Source organism: Akebia trifoliata, chromosome 4 (genome assembly GCF_017979445.1).
Source record: "Akebia trifoliata isolate Shusen 1 chromosome 4, ASM1797944v1, whole genome shotgun sequence".
Taxonomy (NCBI): Eukaryota; Viridiplantae; Streptophyta; class Magnoliopsida; order Ranunculales; family Lardizabalaceae; genus Akebia; species Akebia trifoliata.
This window is the reverse complement of record NC_141378.1, coordinates 31732235-31754607: the sequence shown is the minus strand read 5'-3', so window position 1 is coordinate 31754607 and position 22373 is coordinate 31732235. Positions and strand designations below refer to the sequence as shown.

Sequence of the window (22373 nt, the reverse complement as noted above, 5' to 3'; positions counted from 1 at the left end):
GCACCCCAAATAATGGAAATCAGAAAAGGTGAGGGATTTATGGAAAGCATTGACCCATACATGGACCTACTCGAATAAGCCCCATCCTTTGTGCCATCCCACAGTTTACGGTCTTCCGAGTTATCACAAATCAAACTGGTTTCTAATTGCTCGAGAAGTCTTCCTATTTTATCCAACTCCCAATCATTTAAGTTACGCCTAAAACCAAAGTCCCATGATCTTACCCTGTTAAAGTCCACCCAAAAAGATTCAATTGGTTTCCCCTTTTTCCTTGAAATAGCATATACTCTAGAAAAGTATCCATTAAAGTTAGCTCCCCACACCACCTATCTTTCCAAAATCAGATCCTGCTCCACGTCCCCACTTTGAATTTCACCTTTTTTATGGAATGAGGGAGTTCTGCTAAGAATAACCTTACACACTCCACAACCCTACTTGTCCACTATCCCAACCAAACTCTTGAACCCCATATTTTTGTGCCGCCACTTTCCTCCTCAGCAAATCTCCAAAGCCCTTTTGACAACAAAACGGAATTTATAGCAGCAAAGTTTTTAATTCCCAAGCCTACATGTTATTTTGGCAAGCAAATTTGTTTCCAACTCACCATTCCTATCCCCTTGATCATGCCGAAAGGAGTTCATGCAAATTTGATCCATCTTGGACCCCACACTCTGAGGCAAAGAGAAAAGAGAGAGGAAGTAATTAGGAATACTGGATAATGTGCTCTTTATCAAAGTTAGTTTCCCACCTTTGGATAGATACCTCGGCTTCCAAGTACTCAACCTCTTTCCCATTCTTTCTAAGGCTAGATCCCAAATCACTTTGCTTTTAGAACCCGCACCAAGGGGAAAACCAAATAAGATGTTGGCAAAACTCCCACCTTAAACCCAATCGATGCTGCAAGAAGATGAACACCATAAACAATGTTCACCCCAAATAACATACTCTTATTCAAGTTCACTGGCCTATCGGATATGGCTTCAAAACATCCCAAAACCCCACTAAGAAATCTCAATTGAGAAGCTGAGTAATTAGAAAGACGAGTATCATCAATGAGAATTGCAAATGAGAAATAAGACGGCATTGGCTTCTTGCCTTAAAACCAGACAAATTCCTATCCACCACCCTTTCTACTAAGTGTTTCCATAACCACCAAGAACAAATAAGGCGAGAGGATTAACCTACCTCAGTCCCCTCGAATGCTTGAAGAAATCTTCCGGAGCCCCATTTTCTAGTATTGAGAAGGAAAGTGAGGAGACACACTTGAGTATGTAACTAATCTCCATTCAATAAGATGTCAATGAATAGAAAATTGTCTTAATTCTCTTGCAATACAAAAAACAAATGCAAAAGAAAATGGATGCTATTTTGAAAAATGCAACTATGAGGTAGGAATGGTCATTGCAACATGACTTCTTTCTACTGAAGACTTGACCGGATACCAGTATTACAGGTTTGTAGAGATGGTAAGAGGAAGAGCGGTTGAGGTGAAGGTGGAGTGCAAAGTGTTTGAGATCAAGGTGGTGTGGCTTCAAAATAGGAGAGGTGTTCAGGTCCTAGAGAAAGGTAAAAGGTTTGAATCGTGTATTCAACTCTACGAAGAAGAAGCTGTATGGGTCTCTACTTAGTTAGATGCAGCGAGAGGATCTGTGAAGCCAGTAAAAGCGAAATATTCCAAAGGTGGTAGGATCTTCTTCATTCAAGGAGAACGCAATACTTTCGGTAATTTTTTGAAGCTTCAACAATTTTCTGAGAAGTTTTTTCGGCGAGCAATTGTGCTCCCAGAAGGTTTGGGAGGCAATGGTTGGGGTGAAGTTGGTCTCACTCTTAAGACTTTGTCACAACCTGAAGAGAGGATGGTAGCTCCGAAGGAGGGGGTTCGGGTGGTTAAGCCGTGGGCTGAGGTTGTGCGTAATCCACAGGCTGGTTGTACCCCACAGGTCAGTGACTGGAAAGCTCCAGGGGTTTTAGACATGGAAGGGAACCTTAGTTTTGGGGATAAGCTAATAAAAACTAGTGGTAAAGCTTTTGGAAATTGGAGGTGGGCTTTCATTTGCAAGGCAAGTTCCCGAGAGGCAGATTGGGAAGGTCTATTATCAGAAATTAAACGTGGATCAGCCCATCTATTGGGGGTAAAACTGTTGCAATGGGAACCCTTAACCTCTATATTGTGGTTGGGAAACAGACCAGAGTTTCTAAAAATAAATCATAGAAGATTGATTAAGGTGGGGGAAACGTTCTTCCATTTACGACCATGGTATGCGGACTGCAATACGCTAAAACCTGAGTGGAAGATAGGGGGGTCCTGGGTCCGCATCAGAGGACTCCCATTCCATTTATGGGGTAGATTTGCCTTCAAAAAAATCGGAGCTCAGTTAGGTGGGCTTTTGGACATCGACCCAAGCACGGCGCGGCGTATGTTGCTGGATAGTGTGTTGCTGAAAGTCGGTTTCTCTCCATGGAGGATGCCACGTGGGCTTAACCTCTGGGTCGATGGATGCAAATACTCAATAGGGGTCGAGGTGTTAGTCGCCGAAGACGCAGGGTCAGTAGAAGCGGAGACAGCATCCCCTGAGAGGATGGAGGAGGCTGTGAGTAAGGAGGTCAAGACTTCAGTCAACAGAGGCATTCAGGTGGAGGAACCATGGCTTTAGGTGGAAGAAGGGCTGAGAGACAGACCTGGTGTTATCATTTCGGGAGGAAGTATATCAAAGCTGGGTGAGGGAAGCGTAAATGACAAGTTTTGCAATTGCTTGATGGACAAGATTCGTCATTATAGTGTTACACGTGGAAAAAACAATAAATGCGGGAAATCACGATGTTGGGAGGAAGGACATATACGTACGGTAGAGTTACTGGGGAAAGCAGCACGAACTGTGAATTACAGGAAGTGGCTGCGCAAGTCAGGGGCTCTGGATAAGTCTGAGGGCCAAATATCAAATTTTGGGGTTAATTCAGGGGCCCAAGATGGAGAAGAGGAGCCCAGTTTTAATGTTTCACATTTTATAGTGGACGACGGGATGGGCCACGAGGCTCAAGTTGTTGCTGAAGGATCCGTTGTCAAAAATCGGGCTACAGACGGGTTGGGCAGCGAGGCCCAATGGGCCAATGTGGGGCTGGGGAGTGGGCTTAGATTCGCGGCCCAGTGTGACGAGACAGAACCGAACAGTTCAGGCCTGATGATTATAAACTCATCTTTCGAAGATCTAGTCACGCAGGTGACTTGCAAGCCCATGGGCTTGGTGGGTTCAGTTAGGGGCAAACAGGCTGGCCTTTCAAAGGTGGCTGGGCTGTTAATCAAGAGGGCCCGACTTCGGTCGTTCCGTCGCAAAGCTAACAGGAGGAATTCTTGTAACAGAAGAGGGGAGACAGAAGCTCCAACAGTAGGTGTACCTGGTTAGCTTCCGACGGTGAACTTGACAGGAAAATTGAACGAGAAGTATCGATTCAAAGTTGCGGGACCTGAGAACTGGGAAGACTTCATTTCCGAAGGGAAGTTAGGCCTGGTGGACAAGGAACTGGGTCTTTCTGGCAAGAAGATCAGCGGGAATGGGCGGATATGTAATAGCGAAGGGATCTTGGAAGCGGATGATGGAGATGGCGGCGGAAGCGTTGTTAACGATCAACCCATGGTAAGATCGACTTCTGGGATGTGGGGTATGGATTTTGGGACAAAGGGGAGTTGCCTTTTTAGTTTATCGAAGGAGTTAGGGGCTTCGTGGATACCTTGGGCTATCTTTTTCTCGACATCGCTGGGTGGTTTCAATGGGGTAGGGCGCAGATTTGGTGATAGAATATGGTTCAGGAGAGAAAGAGTTTCAGAACAGGATCCCAATCAGTGGTGTGATCATAGTACGAAGGGGGGAATAGGTTTCATATGTGGGTTTTTTCAGGAAAGGAAAAATGTGAGGTTAGTACGAGGACAGCCTAGTTCTCAGGCAGAGTCAGTAGCGGTAGTTAGGTGTGGGAATGACAGTGAAATGCAGCAGCGCGATATAAAGAAGTTAACAGAATAGATCTTGGCCAATTTGTTGGAAGTAGGGTTGAAAGTGGGGATGTCCATAAGAAATGAAGGTAAGGTATCCCAGCTACTGGTTAATGTGGCCCTGAAAACCAGCAAGGGTGTGGAGGTTTGTATGCAGAAGGTGGTGGGACAATGGCTTACTTCAGGGGCTGTTTTTACTGTTAGTGGGGAAGTGGAGATGTCGTCGAGGGCTCGATTTCAGTATGAATTTTCCAGATTGAAAATTTCGAGACATCTATCTAGCTGTGGTGGTATGACCAAGGAAAGGAATAAAAGACTGAAAAAGGAGATCATTCAGCTCAAGAGATCGGTGGAGGAATTCCCTCTCACAATCTCAAAAGGGAAGAGAGCCGGTAGGCGCTTAGTAAGTTTAAATGTCGATTAAAATCTTGTCTTGGAATGTAAGGGGTTTGAATGCGGCCCCAAAAAGAGCAACAATCAAAGCTATGGTGTTGAAACATAAACCTCACATAGTGATCCTTCAGGAATCAAAGTTAGATAAGGCGGATGATAGGGTGATTAAGGAGATTTGGGGAATAAAATCAGTTGAGTGGTGTGCTCTTCCGTCTTGGGGGGCCTCGGGTGGTATCATTTTAATGTGGAATAGGAAGACAGTGGTGGTGGAGGATAATCTTGTTGGGGCCTTTTCGGTGTCAGTTCTGTGCAGGTTGATTGTGGAAGATTTCACCTGGGTTTGTTCAGGGGTGTACGGACCTACTCTTGCTAGAGAACGGAACTAGTTTTGGGAAGAATTAGACTATATCAAAGAGCGTTGGAATAGACCGTGGGTTATGGGGGGAGATTTTAATGCCATCCGTTTCTTGTTCGAGAAGAGTGGGGGGTCCAGGATAACCCCGAAGATGCGCAAGTTCTCGGAGTTTGTTGACCGCAATGGGATGATTGATCTTCCGCTTTGTGGGGGTAGGTTCACGTGGTCCAATAATCAGGAGAATCCGACTCTTAGCAGATTAGATTGTTTTCTAGTCTCATTGGATTGGGAAGAACATTTCGGTAGGATTACCCAGGATAAATGGCCAAATCCGGCGTCAGATCACAGCCCTATTTCCTTGACGGCCGGGATGCGGAGGAATAGACCTACGCCATTTAGATTTGAGAATATGTGGTTAAAGTATCAAGGCTTTGGGGAGATGATTAACGTTTGGTGGAACGAGCTTTCGTTTGAGGATAGGCCAGGAAAAGCGTTGAGGTTAAAACTGAAGGCCATCAAAGAGAAGTTGAAAACCTGGAATAAGGAGACTTTTGGGCTTGTGCAAGATAGGAAGAGCGGTGTGCTGGCGGAATTACAAGATTTGGAAGACAGAGAGGAGGGAGGGGGTATAGGAGTGGAAGAGAGGTTAAGACGAGCAAATCTCAAAGTTGAGTTTCAACAATTAGCCACTATGGAGGAAATTAGTTGGAAACAAAAGTCGAGAGTTAGGTGGCTCAAGGAAGGGGACAAAAACACAACTTTTTTCCATCGTATAGCGAATTGTAATAACCGGGTGAATTTCATTTCTAAACTCAAAGTTAACGATGTATGGAAGATCGGGGAGGAGGAGGTGTGTGAGGGGGTGGTGAATTTCTATAATAATCTATATACGGAGGATTATGTGGATAGGCCTGTACTGGATTCCTTACATTTTGATAGCATATCTCCAGAGCAATAGAGCTGGCTTGAAAGACCGTTCGATGCAGAGGAAGTTTGGGGAGTGGTGTCTGGTTTGGCGAGTGATAAGGTACCGGGGCCAGATGGTTTCTCTATAGCTTTCTTCAAAGCTTGTTGGGAGACAGTGAGAGATGATGTGATGGCAACTCTAGAAGATTTCTACAGGGAAGGTTTCTTAGATCTGGGTTCTAACTGTACATTCCTTGCTTTGATTCCTAAGGTGTCAGGGACTGAAGACATTAGAGATCTTAGACCAATTAGTCTGGTGAGTTCAGTTTACAAAATCATCTCGAAGATCTTATCGTCCAGGTTCAAGATTGTGTTGAAGGATATCATCGGTCCGGCTCAAGGGGCATTTGTTTCTGGAAGACAGATTTTGGACGGGGTTCTTATAGCTAACGAATGCATTGACTCGCGCAGAAAAGAGGGTATTCCGGGGTTCGTGTGCAAAGTTGATTTAGAGAAAGCTTATGACCATGTGAATTGGAAGTTGGTGAAGTATCTTTTAAGGAGAATGGGGTGTGGAGAAAGGTGGGTGAGATGGGTCATGAAGTGTATTTCAACTTGTACATTTTCGATTTTGGTCAATGGTTCTTCGACTGGGTTTTTTAGAAGTTCGAGGGGTCTCCGCCAGGGGGACCCACTGTCACCTTTTTTATTTGTGATAGTTATGGAGGCCCTGGGTAGGATGATTTCCAAGGCGGTGGCTATGGGGGAACTCTCTGGTTATTCTACTAGGGAGGGTGGTCATGTGGTGTCGCACCTTCAGTTTGCTGATGACACCTTAATCTTCTTGGATTACTCCCCTAGACAGTTGAGTGTCTTAAGTGGTATTCTTGGATGCTTTGAGGCCATCTCTGGCATCCCAGTGAATTTTTCGTAAAAGTAAGCTGTTCGCGGTAGGTGTGGAGAAAGTTTTGGAAGTGGTAGCGGCATCGATTAGCTTCCAGACAGGGGATCTTCCATCAACATATTTGGGGCTCCCTTTGGGGATGGCCTACAACAGCAAGGAAATTTGGGAGCCGGTCGTAGAAAGGATGAGAAAGAGACTCAGTTTATGGAAAGCGAAGCTTTTAACAAAAGGAGGGAAGATCACCCTTATTAAAAGTGCGTTGGCTAGTATTCCAATATACACTTTGTCTCTCTTTTCAATGCCTAGAAGCGTGGAAGTGCAGTTGGAAAGAATTTGCCGAGAGTTTTTGTGGCACGGCAAGGATGATTTGAGAAAACATCATTGGGTGCGGTGGAGTAAGTTATGTTTGCCCAAGAAAAATGGGGGTTTGGGCTTTCGTAAATTTGGTTCTATGAACTCAGCTTTATTGGGGAAGTGGCTTTGGAGATTTGGAGAAGAAGGGGATAGTCTTTGGAGGAAAGTAATCGTGGACAAATATGTTGTAAGTGGGAACGGATGGGAGAGTGGTCCGGCAAGGGGCGCGTTGGGGTGTGGAGTTTGGAAAGGAATTCTTAGAAGAATGTCGGCAGTTAGGAGCAAAGTGAAATACAAGGTTGGTAGTGGGACTAAGGTGAGGTTCTGGGAAGACTAGTGGTGTGGGAATGGCCCCCTTAAAGACGTGTTTCCAGAATTATTTGAGTTATCTTTGAAAAAAAATCAAGCTATTTCTATTTTCAAGAAAGTGGAAACTAGCGGGATAAACTGGGACTTTGGGTTTAGAAGAACTTTCAATGATTGGGAGGTGGATCTGCTAGGGAGTTTTGTCGCTATGGTGGAGAATAGCTATGTGCCGAGCTCCTCGATAGATAAGAGATTGTGGGGAGGCATAAGGGATGGGAAGTTCACGGTCAAATCGTTGTATGTCAACATTGCGCCAAGTAGTACTACGCTGTTCCCTCATTCTTTTGTCTGGGGTGGTAAGATTCCTCCGAAGGTATCGGTGTTCCTTTGGCTGGCGGCTTTAGGGAGACTTCCTACTCTAGACCAGTTGATCAGAAGAGGCTTTATCACGCCAAATCAGTGTTGCATGTGTAGGTCCCAGGCGGAAATGGTGGATCACTTATTTATTTACTGTCGGGTGGCTCATTATGTTTGGTCGCACTTTACTTCTCTCTTTGGAATAGTGGGCTGTCTTCCTAGATCTGTCAAGTTGGTTTTGGAATCTTGGTTGGCGTGGGGAAACTCTTTCTTGTTTTCGAAACGGATCCTTTGGTTTTTGGCCCCTTTTGCAATCTGTTGGGGGATCTGGAAAGACCGTAATCGGTGTATCTTTGAGGGAAAAATTTCTACGTTGGAAGGACTAGTTCTATTAATTTTGGAGATCTTGTTCTCCTGGAGCAAGCTTTATAAGGATTTCAAGGGGGTATTCTTTGAAGACTTTGTAGTGCGTTGGGATCGAGTGTGTTCGTTACAACCAGTCTAGATAGGTGGTTGAGTTCTTTTTTTGCCTCTTGTTTTATTTTTCTGTTAGTCTGTTTGCTTCTCTTTGTTTTTGGGTTGGTCATCTCGACCCCCGTTTTCTCTTATAAATAAATTATCTTTATCGATAAAAAAAAAAAAAGTATGTAACTAATCCACTTATCTCCAAATCCCATTCTCCCCAAAACATACTTTAGAAAGGACTAACTCACATGGTCATAGGCTTTTTCAATATCGATTTTCGCAATTAGAAAAACCATAAAAAATTTAACGACCAGCAGCAACGCTCCTTGCTAGGGACCAATTACATTTTGTAACACTTTCTTCATTCTTGAAGCTAGGATTTTTGAAAAAAATCTTGTAGACTGACCCCACAAGGCTAATGGGGCAAAGATCATAAAGATCCAGCGCACCTTCTTTCTTTGGGATCAAAGTGATTAAAGTGCAATTTCAAACCATGGTCTGGAAAGCTTTCCCTAAAGAACTCTTGTAGAATAACCAACAAATCAAATTTAATTACCTCCCAATAGTACTTGAAGAATGCCATTGAAAAATCATCTGGACCTAGTGCCTTGTCATCTTCCTCATCAAAAGGTCTCTCTACCATACCTTTTGGTCCACTGAAATGCTATCAAAATGTAAATTGTTAGGCAAGGGATGTTGAGGGAAAATTTCCATGTACAAAGCTTTATAGTATTCCACAACTCCATTAGCCACCTCCTCATCACTCACTTTCCATTCTCCTCTAACTTTTAATCTTGAAAGATGATTTAGGGAAAACTTCCGTGTACAAAGCTTTATAGTATTCCACAACTCCATTAGTCACCTCCTCATCACCCACTTTCCATTCTCCTCGAACTTTTAATCTTGAAAGATGATTCACCCTATTATGATGGTTTGCCATTCGATGGAAAAATGAGTGTTGCCGTCCTCCTCCTTGAGCCATTTAACTGTAGCTTCTTATTTCCAAGAAACTTCATTCATAGCCACCAATTTTTGAAATTGAACTCTCAAATCCTCCCTTTTAAACCTTCCATCCCTGTCCAACTCTTCAACTTCCTCCTTTCTCTTCCAAGCTATCGATCTCTCCTAATAAAACTTTCAACTTCACATTTACAACCCCAAAAGACTCTTTATTCCACTTCTTGAGGAGCTCTTTCAAAGCCTTTAATTTGTTCCTAAAGGGAAAACTTCTATGTACAAATCTTTATAGTATTCCACTACTCCATTAGGCACCTCCTCATCATCTACTTTCCACTCTATAAGAGTTATCTTATCACTAGCAACAAACCAGGATGGCCTCTATACCAGTTCAATGTGAAGAATGCCTTTCTCCATGGAGACTTAAAGGAGGAGGTGTACATGTTTCCACCACCAGGCTTCCAGTTGACAGGAGAAAAGGTTTGCAAGCTAAGAAAATCCTTATATGGCTTAAAACAATCTCCCAGGGTTTGGTTTGAAAGGTTTAGCAAAGCTATACTAAATTTGAAGTATACTCAAAGTCAGGCAGATCACACCTTGTTTGTTAAACACATAGTGGACATCACTACAGTTCTCATTGCTTATGTGGATGACATTGATGTGACAAGTAATAGTGAAAAAGAGATTGATCGGCTGAGGAAGTATTTGTTCAGAGAGTTTGAAATCGAAGACCTTGGAAAGTTAAAATACTTCCTAGGTATAAAAGTGGTGAGATCTGATAAGGGAATAGTCATTTCCTAGTGGAAATATGTGGTGGATCTACTTCATGATATAGGAAAATTGGGGGCAAAACTAGTAGATACACTAATAGAGACAAATCATAAGCTTTGTATGCAAAAGGGTGCGCCTCTTCAACATATTGGTATGTTTCAACTTCTGGTTGAACGTTTGATCTATCTTTCCTTTACCCGTCTAGATATTGCTTATGCGGTTAGTGTCATGAATCAATATATGCACTCTCCTCACACCCAACACTTAGAAGCAGCATAGCGTATTTTGAGGTATCTCAAACCGTCTCCTGGTAGAGGGTTTTTGTTCAAGAAAAATAGGCTTTTGAATATAGAAGCTTTCACTAATGTAGATTGGGCAGGATCTTAGGATGATAGGAGATCTACATCGGGCTATTGTACCTTTGTGGGGGGTAACTTAGTAACATGGAGAAGCAAAAAAGCAATAGGTTGTAGATTGATCAAGTGCAGAAGCAGAGTTCAGATATATCACACATGGGATTTGTGAGATATTATGGTTAAAAACACTTCTTCAAGAGCTTGACTTTCCAGTAGAGATTGTACTGTGACAACATAATGATTAATATTGCACATATCCTGGTACAACATGATAGGACTAAGCATATCAAGGTTGATAGACATTTTATTAAGGAGAAGATTACAGATGGTGTTGTTTGCACTCCCCAGCTTGCAAATATTCTCACCAATGGAATCAACAGTGTACAACTTCATGATGTCTTGAAAAAGTTGGGCATGGTCGATATCTATACACCAACTTGAGGGGGAGCGGTTCAAGGGTAGAATAGTCTTTCTACTTCCATGTACTTATCAGGATTTTATTTTGTTCTTAGGGGTAGTTTTGTCACTTCTGTTTCTTATTAATATAAATAAGAATCCTGGGAGACATAAAACCATTCTTTCATGTACTCCACTTTTCTCACATTCCTCTTTGTAATTTTTCTTATCTTTTACTCTTTTCTAACAAGATGTACAAGAGAAAGCACTTCTACTACTATTTGGCCAATCTCCAAACCCACAGAAGGGTATAGACACAGAGAAGCTTGTTCTCCCACCGGCTGCACCAAAAGGAGGCGGCGCCTGCTGCTTTTCCTCTTGCACAGCAGTCTTCAGCTTGAAAGCCGGTTAAAATCTTCGCCTCTTGCACAATCGCCTGAGGTATGTTCGCTGGAAAGAGGGTCGTCGGTTCTAGAATCTCTTTAAGCCCCTTTAACAAAGATTTCCACCCTGAAAGATTAGTGCCTTCAGGGAAAATAATTGGCCTGAATTGATTTTTCTACGCAAAGTCTATGATTTTAATGAAAGCTCCACCTCTGTTGGACCTTTTTTCTGCCACCTAATGTGATTCTGAAAGGAGAACTTACTCCTCAACGGTTTCCCAACTGGAGCGTTAATGGATTCTGACAGGGTGTTTAAAAGCCAACTACCTTGGAAAAACATGTTTTTAACTCAAAACTCTTGGAACCAATTGTAGCCGTAGCAGGTTGATTGTTACGTCTCATTGTAGTCTGATTAAACAACTGACAGCTTGATCTGCAGATCTACTTCGATTGTCCGAAGGATCCCCTTCTATTGACCAAATGAATGTGCGGTGACCGGAAAACTTCAATGGAAATCGTGTTTCATGGAGATGAGACTGACTCTAGATATAGGATGGAATCAGAAACCACTGAAAGATTTTTGGAGTGGCATGAAACTTTGAACCACAGATAGAACTCTATTCCATTATTGAAGATTGAGTAGAAGCTTTATTGGGAACTACTCTTGAAGTTGGATAATAATTAATGATTTTAAAGTTTGTTGATGCATGGGTTTTAGGGCACATTTTGATTAGCGGTATGTTCTGATGAAGTGACTCGTTTGTCAAAAGTACCTTGAGTGTCTCTATGGATCAGATATGGCCTTCACATTTCTTCTTTCCTCTTTACGAAATATATATTTGTTTTGTGGTTGCAAATACAGAGAAAGAAAATATAATAATTGTTGACTCTTCGGTTATTTATTTGAAACTGTTGAGTAATGACAATTATCCCAAGTTATCAACTGTTCTACTTGACACTAACATTGTTCTCAAAATCTCTTCCAATTGATGCTTCCATGGAAGTTTTTCTCCAACAAATACTAAATAAGACATAAATATCTTATTCTTTCATTGTCTGACTTAAATATTTATCCCTGGTTCTGGTTTTCCTTGATCTTCTCAGTATGCTAAATACAAAAGTTAAAGATGTAATTTTCTTCTATTATGTTCTTGACATTGTATGCTAACTCACCTTACCCACAGATGTTAGAAGAAATGAGAGGTTCTCTGCAAATTGCTGATGAGAAAAAGCAAGCTTTAATTACTGAGCTTTCTACTAAACACCAAAAGGTATTTTTCAGTTTTCAACTCCAAATTTTCAGTATAAGGCTTTGATGATGATGCAATAAACATTATCTATGACCTTTATTCTTCTAAGTGTCTTCACTTCCCTTTTTCACCTGCCCTTATTTTCTTCAGCATGTAGAAAGCTTGGAAGCCCAACTTGCTGATGCACTTTCTGAAAGAAGTAAAGCAGCTGAAACAATTTCTTCTCTACAGGTAATTATTGACTTACAGAAGCTGTGTGTGTGTGTGGGTGTGTGCACGCGTGCAAGGAAATGGGAGTATGAGGAAAGCCATGTCCAAGTTTTATGACTTCTTTGTTCATCTCATGGTGTTGAGATTTCAGTTGATGAAAAAGCGTCTAAAAAATTTCATTGATGTTTATACTCCAGTCCAATATCCTTGCACTTAAGCACACCCATAACATTTTTGTTTATCTTGTAATACATGCAGTGGGGGAATAAAAGAGTGTTTTCCGAATATGTATGAATTTACAATTGTCTAAATTACCCAAAGTTCTAGAAGTAATTCATCAAAATAACAAGTCACCAATTCTATAGATATGGCCACATTTGAGAACATCAAATGTGCTGAGTGCACTTGAAAAATAAATGTAGCGGATCTGTGATCCAAATCACTTGATTTTGCTGCACATTTAGAAGTGGCCAAATTACATAACTAACGACATGGGTAAGATAGCGGCAGTAGACTTGATTATTTGTTGGCATGATATGGATATTAAGTGATTCTATTAGTTGAATCTGTTAGGACCCTAACAGTAAAATCATAGTTACCACTTCTTTGTTGTTGTTTATGTTGATCAGGAAAAGAAAGTAAAAGTTTCATCTTCGACAGTGGGCTTTCTTTGTTATAATCATTTTATTTACTATTATTATTATTATTATTATTTTAAATTTTGTTCTCATACTCCTATATATAGCACATCGGTGTTGCATGCTCCAGGAACTTCAGAAGTGTAGAATATGGTGGATTTTTTTGCAGGTGCTACTTGCTGAGAAAGATTCTGAGATTGCAGAGATGGATGCTGCTTCAACTGGTGAGGCAGTACGGCTGAAAGCTGCTGTGGAGTCAGCAAAAGGAGACCTTCTTCAATTGAAAGACGAACACGTATGTTTATTTAGATTAAATTTTTTAGTATGGTCTCTTCTTCCTCTACCATAAGCACCTGCACAAGTTGGTGATATTTACTTGTGGATAGTAGTTGGATCTCAATTCACTGTGACTCTAGTGGGTCGATAATGGATTGCTGACATTGTTAGTGAGCAAGGATAACAGCTCAAGAATGGTAAAGTTGGTTGGTCATCCCTGGGTTTTTTTTTTTTTTTTACAAGTGAAATAATTGCCATCCGTATTTGAAAGTTTTCAACCAAGAAAATGGGGGCTAGGAATTGGAAAGTGGAAACTATAGTAGAGTTTCATCAACATATTAAGAACCTCCCTTTGTGCTGAGGGTTGGTTATCCTGGTTTTTTTCTCTTTCCTTTAGATATGCTGATCCTCTTATCTTTTTACTTTTTGATAGGTCTGGATATATGCTTTCCTTATTTTAGTGTTTCTTTTTTTCCCTCCAACTCATTAGAGGGAATTATCAATTGTAAAAGAAAAATAATTAACTGTGAATGCAAAAAAAAAAAAAAAAAAAATGTAGACTTTGGCTGGATGGCAGAGGTCTTTTCTTGATAGGGAAAAAGGTAGAATGATATATAGTAGCTGAAGCTGCAGCTTTATATTGTGACATTGACTGTATATTTTCATTTCAAATTTGTCTTCATCATACCCCTAATGCTCTGTAGTTACACCATCTACAAGATCATTCTTGATAACACTAACATTTTGTTTATCTCAGATTTTCTAGATTTAATGTTTTTTCAAGATATGTTTACATCCACATCAAAACATATTTTCTATGATCTGTTTTCATGTTTCCATTGGCCCTCCAATCAAAGGGAACAAGTGGTTGCCCTTTGAATTAAGTTCTCCATATTTTTAAAAGTGAGTTATGCATTCAGGAAAAAGAAAAAAAGAGCTGGGAAGCTGCTTACCAGGCACTCAGAACTAAGTTGGAGGCAGCTGAGAGTACCTGTCTACGCTCTGAGATTGAAGCAGAGAAAATGCGAAGTATCTTCGGAATTTCAAGCTGAATTGTTTTTTGATCATTGTTACTGTATGAAAGAACTGAACTTCCTTGTTCTTAATATACAGGTCAACTGGAACTAGAGTTATCCATGAAAAACCAGTTGCTAAGTATGAGAGATGCCGAACTTATGACCACCAAAGAAGAGGTACAATGATTTTCCCTCGCCTTTCCCACCTTGGGTGATGTTTTCCATTGATGGCCTAAGATGGAATGGTATTAGGCGACCAGGTTTCAATTTCTTTGCTTTTGTTTTTCTCCCCCCGTACAAATGGAATTTACCATTCTTGATCCTGATACTGAGAAAACATCATACTTCTAATGTTCTTGTCTAAGCGAAAAAATATATGAAGAGTTAAAAGTGGAAGTCCATGTGTTGGACTAAAGTTTTCAATTGTGACCTGAAATTGTGTCGATGAGTTATAGAAGAAGAAAATGCACAAACAGGGTTACAAAAATGTTGTGTATGATTCCATCCGGCAATTTTTAGCATTTGTCAACACTTTTTTTTAAATTTTTTATCAGTAAGCCTGTTCTTAATGAGATCAATAACGTGGTGATGGTAGGAATTGAATCCAGTTATATGGTATCATCACCCATAGACTTTACCAACTAAGCTAGCTGGCATTTTCTTTGTCAGCTTTCAGGCTTTAGGAGACGTCAGTTCAATCTCTGCATCCAGCAGTTCTATTACAATTTGAAAGGAGTTATCCGATGAATCTCTTTCTGTACATAGAGGATACTTGTGAGTGCATTTTCCAGGTTGCCGTTGATACCTGGTGAAATGCATAACAAAAAATAAATTAGTCACAAGAATGATCAAGGTGTTAATTACGTACCTTGACTCTAGTCAAATTCTGCTGACTAAACTAACTACCCTAACTTACTCCTAAACATAGTTACCCACTAATTAGGCTGGAGGTCTGTCATCCCAAATTTGGGATAATCAGCTCCGATTGAGTCTGTTATCCCAAATTTTGGGACTTGATCTTTTGAGTCCTGAACCGGCTTGTTACTGATCAGACTTGAACGTGTGAATAACCTATCATGTATAAGTTGTATTAAATCTTAAATAGTTACATCCACATTTAGTGACCTACAAATTTTCACATAATATAAAAACTTTTGTTTTCTCAGAATCTTAACGGAATATTCCCTTGGTATGCAACAAGGTCCGATCGAGTCTTCACAGACTTGCTTCAGGATTCCCTTCTCACATAACTTATCTTTTGCAGATCAATTGCCTAGAAAGTGAGTTTTCTTCTTATAAGGTGAGGGCTCATGCACTTCTCCAGAAAAAGGATGCAGAGTTATCTGCAGCTATGGACTCTGAACTGCTCAAAGCTCAAGAGGAAGCAATAAAAGTAAATGCTTGCAATGAACCTTGTTCTATCTGAAGAGAAAACTAATGTTTTTCTTCGTCACTCATTTGTTTTGTATTTTTTTGGTCTTTTGTCTTAGGAAGCTGAAAGAGAAGTAGCACTGACATCAGCAGAAAGGGATAGGGCCCTTCAAGATCTCAAGGATGCTTTGGCTAATCATGATAAAGAACTTGCAGCAAGGTGGAGTGCAACATACTTACTTGACTGTATCACCGACTGCTGCCTTTTAATAAAATTTTCATCCATGCCCCTCCCTTTTCTACTTTATTATTTGGTCAGGTTATTACTTTTTCTATTATCGAGAGAGAAATGAATCTTCCCTCTCCCTAAATTTATTCCTCTACTCAACCTATTACAAAGACTTCAATATTTCTGTTTCTGGAACTTTTAGGTGGATGGAAAATGTGGTACACTGAGGGAAATAGAACTGACAACTCTTTAACACCTTTTGGTACATAGTGTACAATTTTGTTTGCTGTGCTGCATATTGGTGCTGGTTCTAATATAAATAAGGGCTGGTCCGGAGTTTCAGATGATGATACTGATGTGAATCTGACCCCCCTGTAAAATTATTGATATTAGGCTTACTCCCTTGCAAAAAGCAAGATGAGGTTTACCCCCTTAGACCATAAGTCAACGTTGTTTTTTTCTTGATAATTTAACAGTGAAATTTTAGTATTTTTCAAATTCTGATTTTGTAATTTAAGTATTTAAAGAGCATTTTGAAAAAAATCAAAATTTCACTGTTCAATCATCAAGAAAATACAACATTGACTTACTGTCAAGGGGGTAAGCCTAATCTTGCATTTTGCGAGGGGGTAAACCTAATATCACCAATTTTACAGGGGGTGTTTCTAAATACCCAAAAATGAACTATCAAATATTGATAGATGAAAATTTTAGAGCTATAATATTTCACCGATTCACACCTGGTGTAACACTTACCTCTCCATTCCTTCATTCTGGAAATGCTGAAACAAGATAACAATGGAGTCAAAAGATTTGTTCCATTGAACAAATAATTATTAAAAGAGACATACTGTAATCAGTAGCTCTGAAATGAGCACACAATTATCAAAATCTGGATTGAGATATTAAATAATCCCCATAAACACCCAACCTGCCTTGAATATGATTTTATTTAGTTTTCTAAAGTGATAATTTTGATTTTATATTGCACAATTCTAAACCAGACATGAATTCAGCTGAAGCTAATATATCCTTGCAATGAATTTTATGATCTGCTTATTAAACAAAAGCATGATCCGTCATGTCTACAAAGTTTTGCGTATGGGATTCTTTTATATCATGACTGAGTAATTCTGTGACTTTTTTTTTTAACCTATTCACAATACTGTCTTTCACCTAGTTATTAATATTTGCCCATGTTACAGTTTTCTTATATATTTATGTTTGCAAAAATTTTATAGAGTGAAGAAAGTGAAATACAAAACATTCTTTGAGGACCAGTAAGACCTATGAAGGAAGGACACAAAAAACATACAATGAAATGTAGTTCCTCCATTAACAATGAAATGCATTCTGAAAAAATAAAATAAAATAATATATATATATATGGGTCCCATTCGGCACCCTAAGTTTTACCACACACTTTAACAAACGCATTTTGTCCTACATGGGTTAGAAGTTTCGGAATGAGCTGATTTTTGGTGAGGATGATCTCTATGGTGAGGAGATCATCCTCACCAAAAATCAGCTCATTCCAAAACTTCTAACCCCATCAAAAATGGTTTACAAAAAATGGACGGTCCACGATTTTTCAACGTGTAAACATGGGATTAAACATTTCGGAATGGGCTGATTTTTTGGGAGGATGATCTTCTAATCATAGAGATCATCCTCACCAAAAATCAGCCCATTCCAAAACTTCTAACCCATGTAAGACAAAAAACGTTTGTTAAAGTGTGTGGTAAAACTTAGGGTGCTGAACATTTCCCTATATATATATATATGGGAACTGTTCGGCAGCCCTAAAGTTTGCCAAGTTTTGTGCCAAACATTTTTTGTAAATCACTTTTGATGGGGTTAGAAGTTTTGGAATAGGCTGATTTTTTGTGAGGACGATCTCTACGGTGAAGAGATCATCCTCACAAAAAATCAGCTCATTTTGAAACTTCTAACCCTAGTCTACAAGTTGATGAATCGTGGACCGTCCAATTTTTGTAAATCACTTTTGATGGGGTCAGAAGTTTTGGAATAGGCTGATTTTTGGTGAGGATGATCTCCTCATCATAGAGATCCTCCTCACAAAAAATCAGCTCATTCCAAAGCTTCTAACCCATATTTTGAAAAATGTTTGGCACCAAACTTGGCAAACTTTAGGGCTGCTGAACCGTCCTCTATATATATATCAAAAATAGAATTGTACAATCTCTAAATACACTGGACCGCTCATGAATGAGTTATTAGATCATTTGGACCTTGAAACATGGTTGCCCCATTCCTTAATATAGTTTGTTTATGGTAAACAACAAACAAAACATCTTATCCATTTCCAATTCCATCTTCATTCAGACTATTGTCGTCCAATACTATCTCATAATTCCATCTTCATTCAGAGATGCAGCTCTTAGCAATGCTGACCAGCGAATTAGGAGCATGGAAATAAAGCTTGAATCTACTAATGCTCAGTACCGATCAGAAAAAGAAGCATGGAAAAGAAACTTTGAGAATTTGGAAGAGACCTGGCGATGTAAATTCTCCATGCTTCTTGTTTTCCTTTCTTTATTGTTTGTTATGTTATATAATCTTGGAAGGATGCTTAGAAGTGGAACAATATTTTTGAAGTGAGATACGGGGCATTACAGAGTCAAAACGAGGTAAGCAGTAGGGCAGATCTACAAAAAGAACTAGAGGAGCTCAAACTACAATATAAAAAATTGAAGGTACCTTGCACTATGTTTCTTTGTTTGGATATTCTTTCTACATTAAAGGAGGTCTATTTATTTCTTCGGTGAGGTGAATTCTAAATATCATTCATATATTGTAGGAAGAGAATGATTCTTTTCGTGATATAGCTGATAGAATGATAGAGGAAAAGGACAAGGAGATCTCTAGACTCTTAGATGATAACAAGAATCTTCATCGTTCTCTGGTGACGAGGCCTTCGGTAGGTTTTTTTGTTCATCTATTATTTACATTCATACGTTGCTTTCTTGCATCCAGGATTGAGTTTTATTTTCTATAAGCCATATGGTCCCTTTATTCATGACCATTGGCCTGATAGTATTTTATTTATTCCAGATTGGTCACACTGACAACCAGACCACCGGTAAGTGGGATATTCCTGTACTTCTTGCTAATTTGTTCACGTTGGACAAGAGTGTATTGTTTTCAGCTATTATAGTGAATTTAAATATAAGTTGGTAATAGTTTCCTCTCGCTCTATCTCAATCTCTTTTTTAGCTTTTCAAAAGCAGGGTGCACTAATTTCAAATACAAACGCAGCAGAACAGCAGATTCTGGTACATTATTATGTTTTCTTTTACTCTTGCTTAATATAGCATTTTATTTTTAAGAGTTACATCTGATTTCCAAATGCATCTTAATGATAAGTATCAGCATAGGGAGAGAAATTGTTCATTGGTTTGTCACATGAGTTGTGATGACTGATGAGTCCTTATCTTCCTTCTGTTAGTACTCAAGTTACACAATTATGAAAAAATCTCATTTTTGTTTTCCTTGATGCACATCACTTGGAATTCTTGATCATCATCTATTGAGCCTATGGAGTATGGACCTCTCCTTCGGTTAGCTACAACCAAGAACACCCAGTGTTCCAGTAATCCTAACCATCCAATTTAAGGAATTTCAGTCAATGTTGATGGACCAGAGCAAACATTATTTTTGAACTTCCTTAAAAAAAAGAGCTCTCAAACTGGACCAACAATCAGTGCCATTATTGGGTTGCAGGTTCATCTGAGAGGTATGATAACACAAAAGTCCAGGATGGCCCGTGTGCCAGGTGTCACCACGTCAATCATATGCACTTGGGCACATAAGCCTTGACTTGACATCACATTCATTATAAAAATGTACATCTAGAGTGCTCAAAACTGTACGTTTGAACCTTAGATCTGCAAAATCAATGAGATGGGTTTTCATTCCATGCATAAATAAGACCTAAAGTCGTATAATACCTATAGGGTAATATTCTCAAAAGTATTTAAGTTATGAGAGTAAATAGCGTAAATCTTCCACATAATCTCATATGTCTAGACTAAGAAGTTGCCACTTAGCTTGATACTTACAATAAAATTTGAAATTTCAGGTTTTGGCTAGGCAACAAGCTCAGAGAGAGGAAGAACTAGCACAGTCTCAACGACACATCTTGGCACTTCAAGTAATTTTCACTCTTCTTAGGTCATACCTATAAACTATAGGGCATGTTCTGATATTTGATCCAATTCAGGAGGAACTTGAGGAGCTTGAACGTGAAAATCGTCTCCATAGTCAACAGGTACATCATCATCATTATCATAGTCAACTATACTTATTAATTTCTTATTGTGAAAGATGAAAAGGATTCATGTTGACCCTAATGTTTGGAACACGTTATAGATGAGGTTGATGATGATGAGATTGTTAGAGTTCTTATTTTATGTTATTATATTTTATTCACTATATGTGATGGGTCCATAACTTAAGCCCATCACTATATGATTATTTTATATATAAATAATGAGGGTTGAACCCTATCAAACTCACCTTCATCTTTCTTTTATTCTTCTCTCTTTCTGTCTAAATCCTAACTTTTATCTTCTCACATGGTATCAGAGCAACTCTGCTCTTAGATTAATCCATTCCTCATCCTCTTCCTATTTTTCTTTTTTTCTTTTCAGTTCGGGTTCTTCAAACCCTAAGACCTGGTACAAAACATGACTTAGGAGTCTTCATTTGCAGTTTTTTACACCTAGATGTGTATCTAGAGTGTAGTTTTTTATTTGTTTATGGTTTGTCGATGATTGTGAAGCTCATGTTGTAATTTTGAAGTCCCAAAATTCAGTTTGTAGAACAAATCTATGACTACTGTCATGTGAAGAATATTTTCTGAAAAAAATAGACTTCTTCGGCTTTTCGATCAACAATTTGAAATTTTTTCCGAATCTCAATTTTTTCAGGTGTTTTTTGATTTTGTGATTTTATTTTGATCGTTGTTTCGTTGGCATCTCAACCCTAGACACATTTCATAGAATATCCCTAGTGACACTATTTTTTTTCCATCTTTGTGCGGGTTTTTAGTGAACTTCTCCCCAGATGAAAAATTTGAGGATTTCTAATGGTGCTCAGATCACTTCTGTCAAGTTCAACGGCTCAAATTATTTATCATCATTTTGTTCAAGTATTTCTTTGTGCCAAGAAGAAATAGGTTTTGGTTGAAGACCCTCCATCACTAGATGAGAAACACTATGAAGATCGGCAGAGGGACAATTCTTTGGTGATGATGTGGCTTCGGAACATCATGGAACCACCAGTTTCTTCCAATGTTATGCACTTGATATATACAAGTGGATTTGGACAGCCATTCAGGAGATGTATCCTCAAGAAAAAAATGTGTCACGGGTTTATGATCTATTCGAGGCCATATTTACTACTAAACAGGATGACATATCTCTAAGTGAGTATTATAGCTCTCTCTATGGTATATGGGAGGAGCTTCAGTAGCACCAACTATTGACCACCGATCTAGAAATGCAGAAAAGAAAGGTTGAAGAATTTCAGGTTGCATTGCTTTTATCTAATTTGAATCCAAAGTACAATTCACTTAAGGGGCAACTTCTGGTTAGTGAGTCCTTACCTACTGCTGTTAATGCCTTGTATCGTATTCAACGGGCCTCTCTTGGAAGGAGTCATTGTATCTCCTACGTATAACAAGGGGTCATTAGCTTTGGTTTCTAGTAGTCCACATGAGGCTTCCCTTGGTTATAGATATGGTCATGGTAGAGGTGAGATGAGATGCTTTTATTGTGATTACTCTGGCCATACTGAACAGTTTTGTTGGGATAAGTTGGGTTAGCTTGGGTAGGCTAATCAAGCTCATGAAGAACCTTCTCAGCCACCTATTGGTCCACCCTTTCAGGCTCATTTAGACTTGTTTCTTCTGATTATTCTACTCAGCTTGACGAGATATTTAGAAGCTGAATACTTTGACTATAGGACCTTCTCAGCCCACAACTACTATTGCTAATTCTGGTATGCCCACACTTATGACTACTACGTCTCCTTCATCTTGGGTCATCGATTCTTGAGCTAGTGCCCACATATCTAGTATATCCCACATCTTCTCTAATTTAAAATCTCTTGGTATTAGAAGATTAGGGTTAAGGAGGAAAATAGAGAAGAGAATCAATTGGTCACTACCGATAGGGTTCGGCCTCTCGTTTATATTAAAAACATGTGGTTGGTCGTGTGGGCTTAAGTATTGGGCCCATACGACATTAAATAAGAACTCTAACACTCCCTCTCAAGCTGGGGAACATACAAATCTAACATGCTTAGCTTGGTACAAAAAGTAATAAAGGAACTCCTAGACAATGGTTTTGTGAGAACATCTCTATACTGATTTTTTGACTTGATATAGAGAGTAGATATCTTCTTAGCCATCACCATATCACAAATAAAATGACAATCAATCTTAATGTGTTTGGTTCTCTTGTGGAATAT

At 39.4% G+C, this 22373-nt stretch overlaps 1 protein-coding gene across 1 annotated transcript in view; it reads left to right on the top strand.

Annotated features, from left to right (window-relative positions):
- The window catches only part of ATGRIP (Golgi-localized GRIP domain-containing protein), a 62497-nt gene that overhangs the window by 19968 nt on the left and 20156 nt on the right, over positions 1-22373 (top strand). Inside the window, exons 6-19 of the mRNA XM_086440793.1 lie at positions 12073-12159; positions 12289-12369; positions 13156-13281; positions 14183-14291; positions 14376-14455; positions 15543-15671; positions 15769-15869; positions 18269-18402; positions 18498-18595; positions 18700-18819; positions 18954-18981; positions 19116-19174; positions 19981-20052; positions 20122-20169. Of these exons, the coding sequence (XP_086296919.1) occupies positions 12073-12159; positions 12289-12369; positions 13156-13281; positions 14183-14291; positions 14376-14455; positions 15543-15671; positions 15769-15869; positions 18269-18402; positions 18498-18595; positions 18700-18819; positions 18954-18981; positions 19116-19174; positions 19981-20052; positions 20122-20169 (1272 nt within the window). The remainder of the gene's footprint in view (positions 1-12072; positions 12160-12288; positions 12370-13155; positions 13282-14182; positions 14292-14375; positions 14456-15542; positions 15672-15768; positions 15870-18268; positions 18403-18497; positions 18596-18699; positions 18820-18953; positions 18982-19115; positions 19175-19980; positions 20053-20121; positions 20170-22373) is intronic.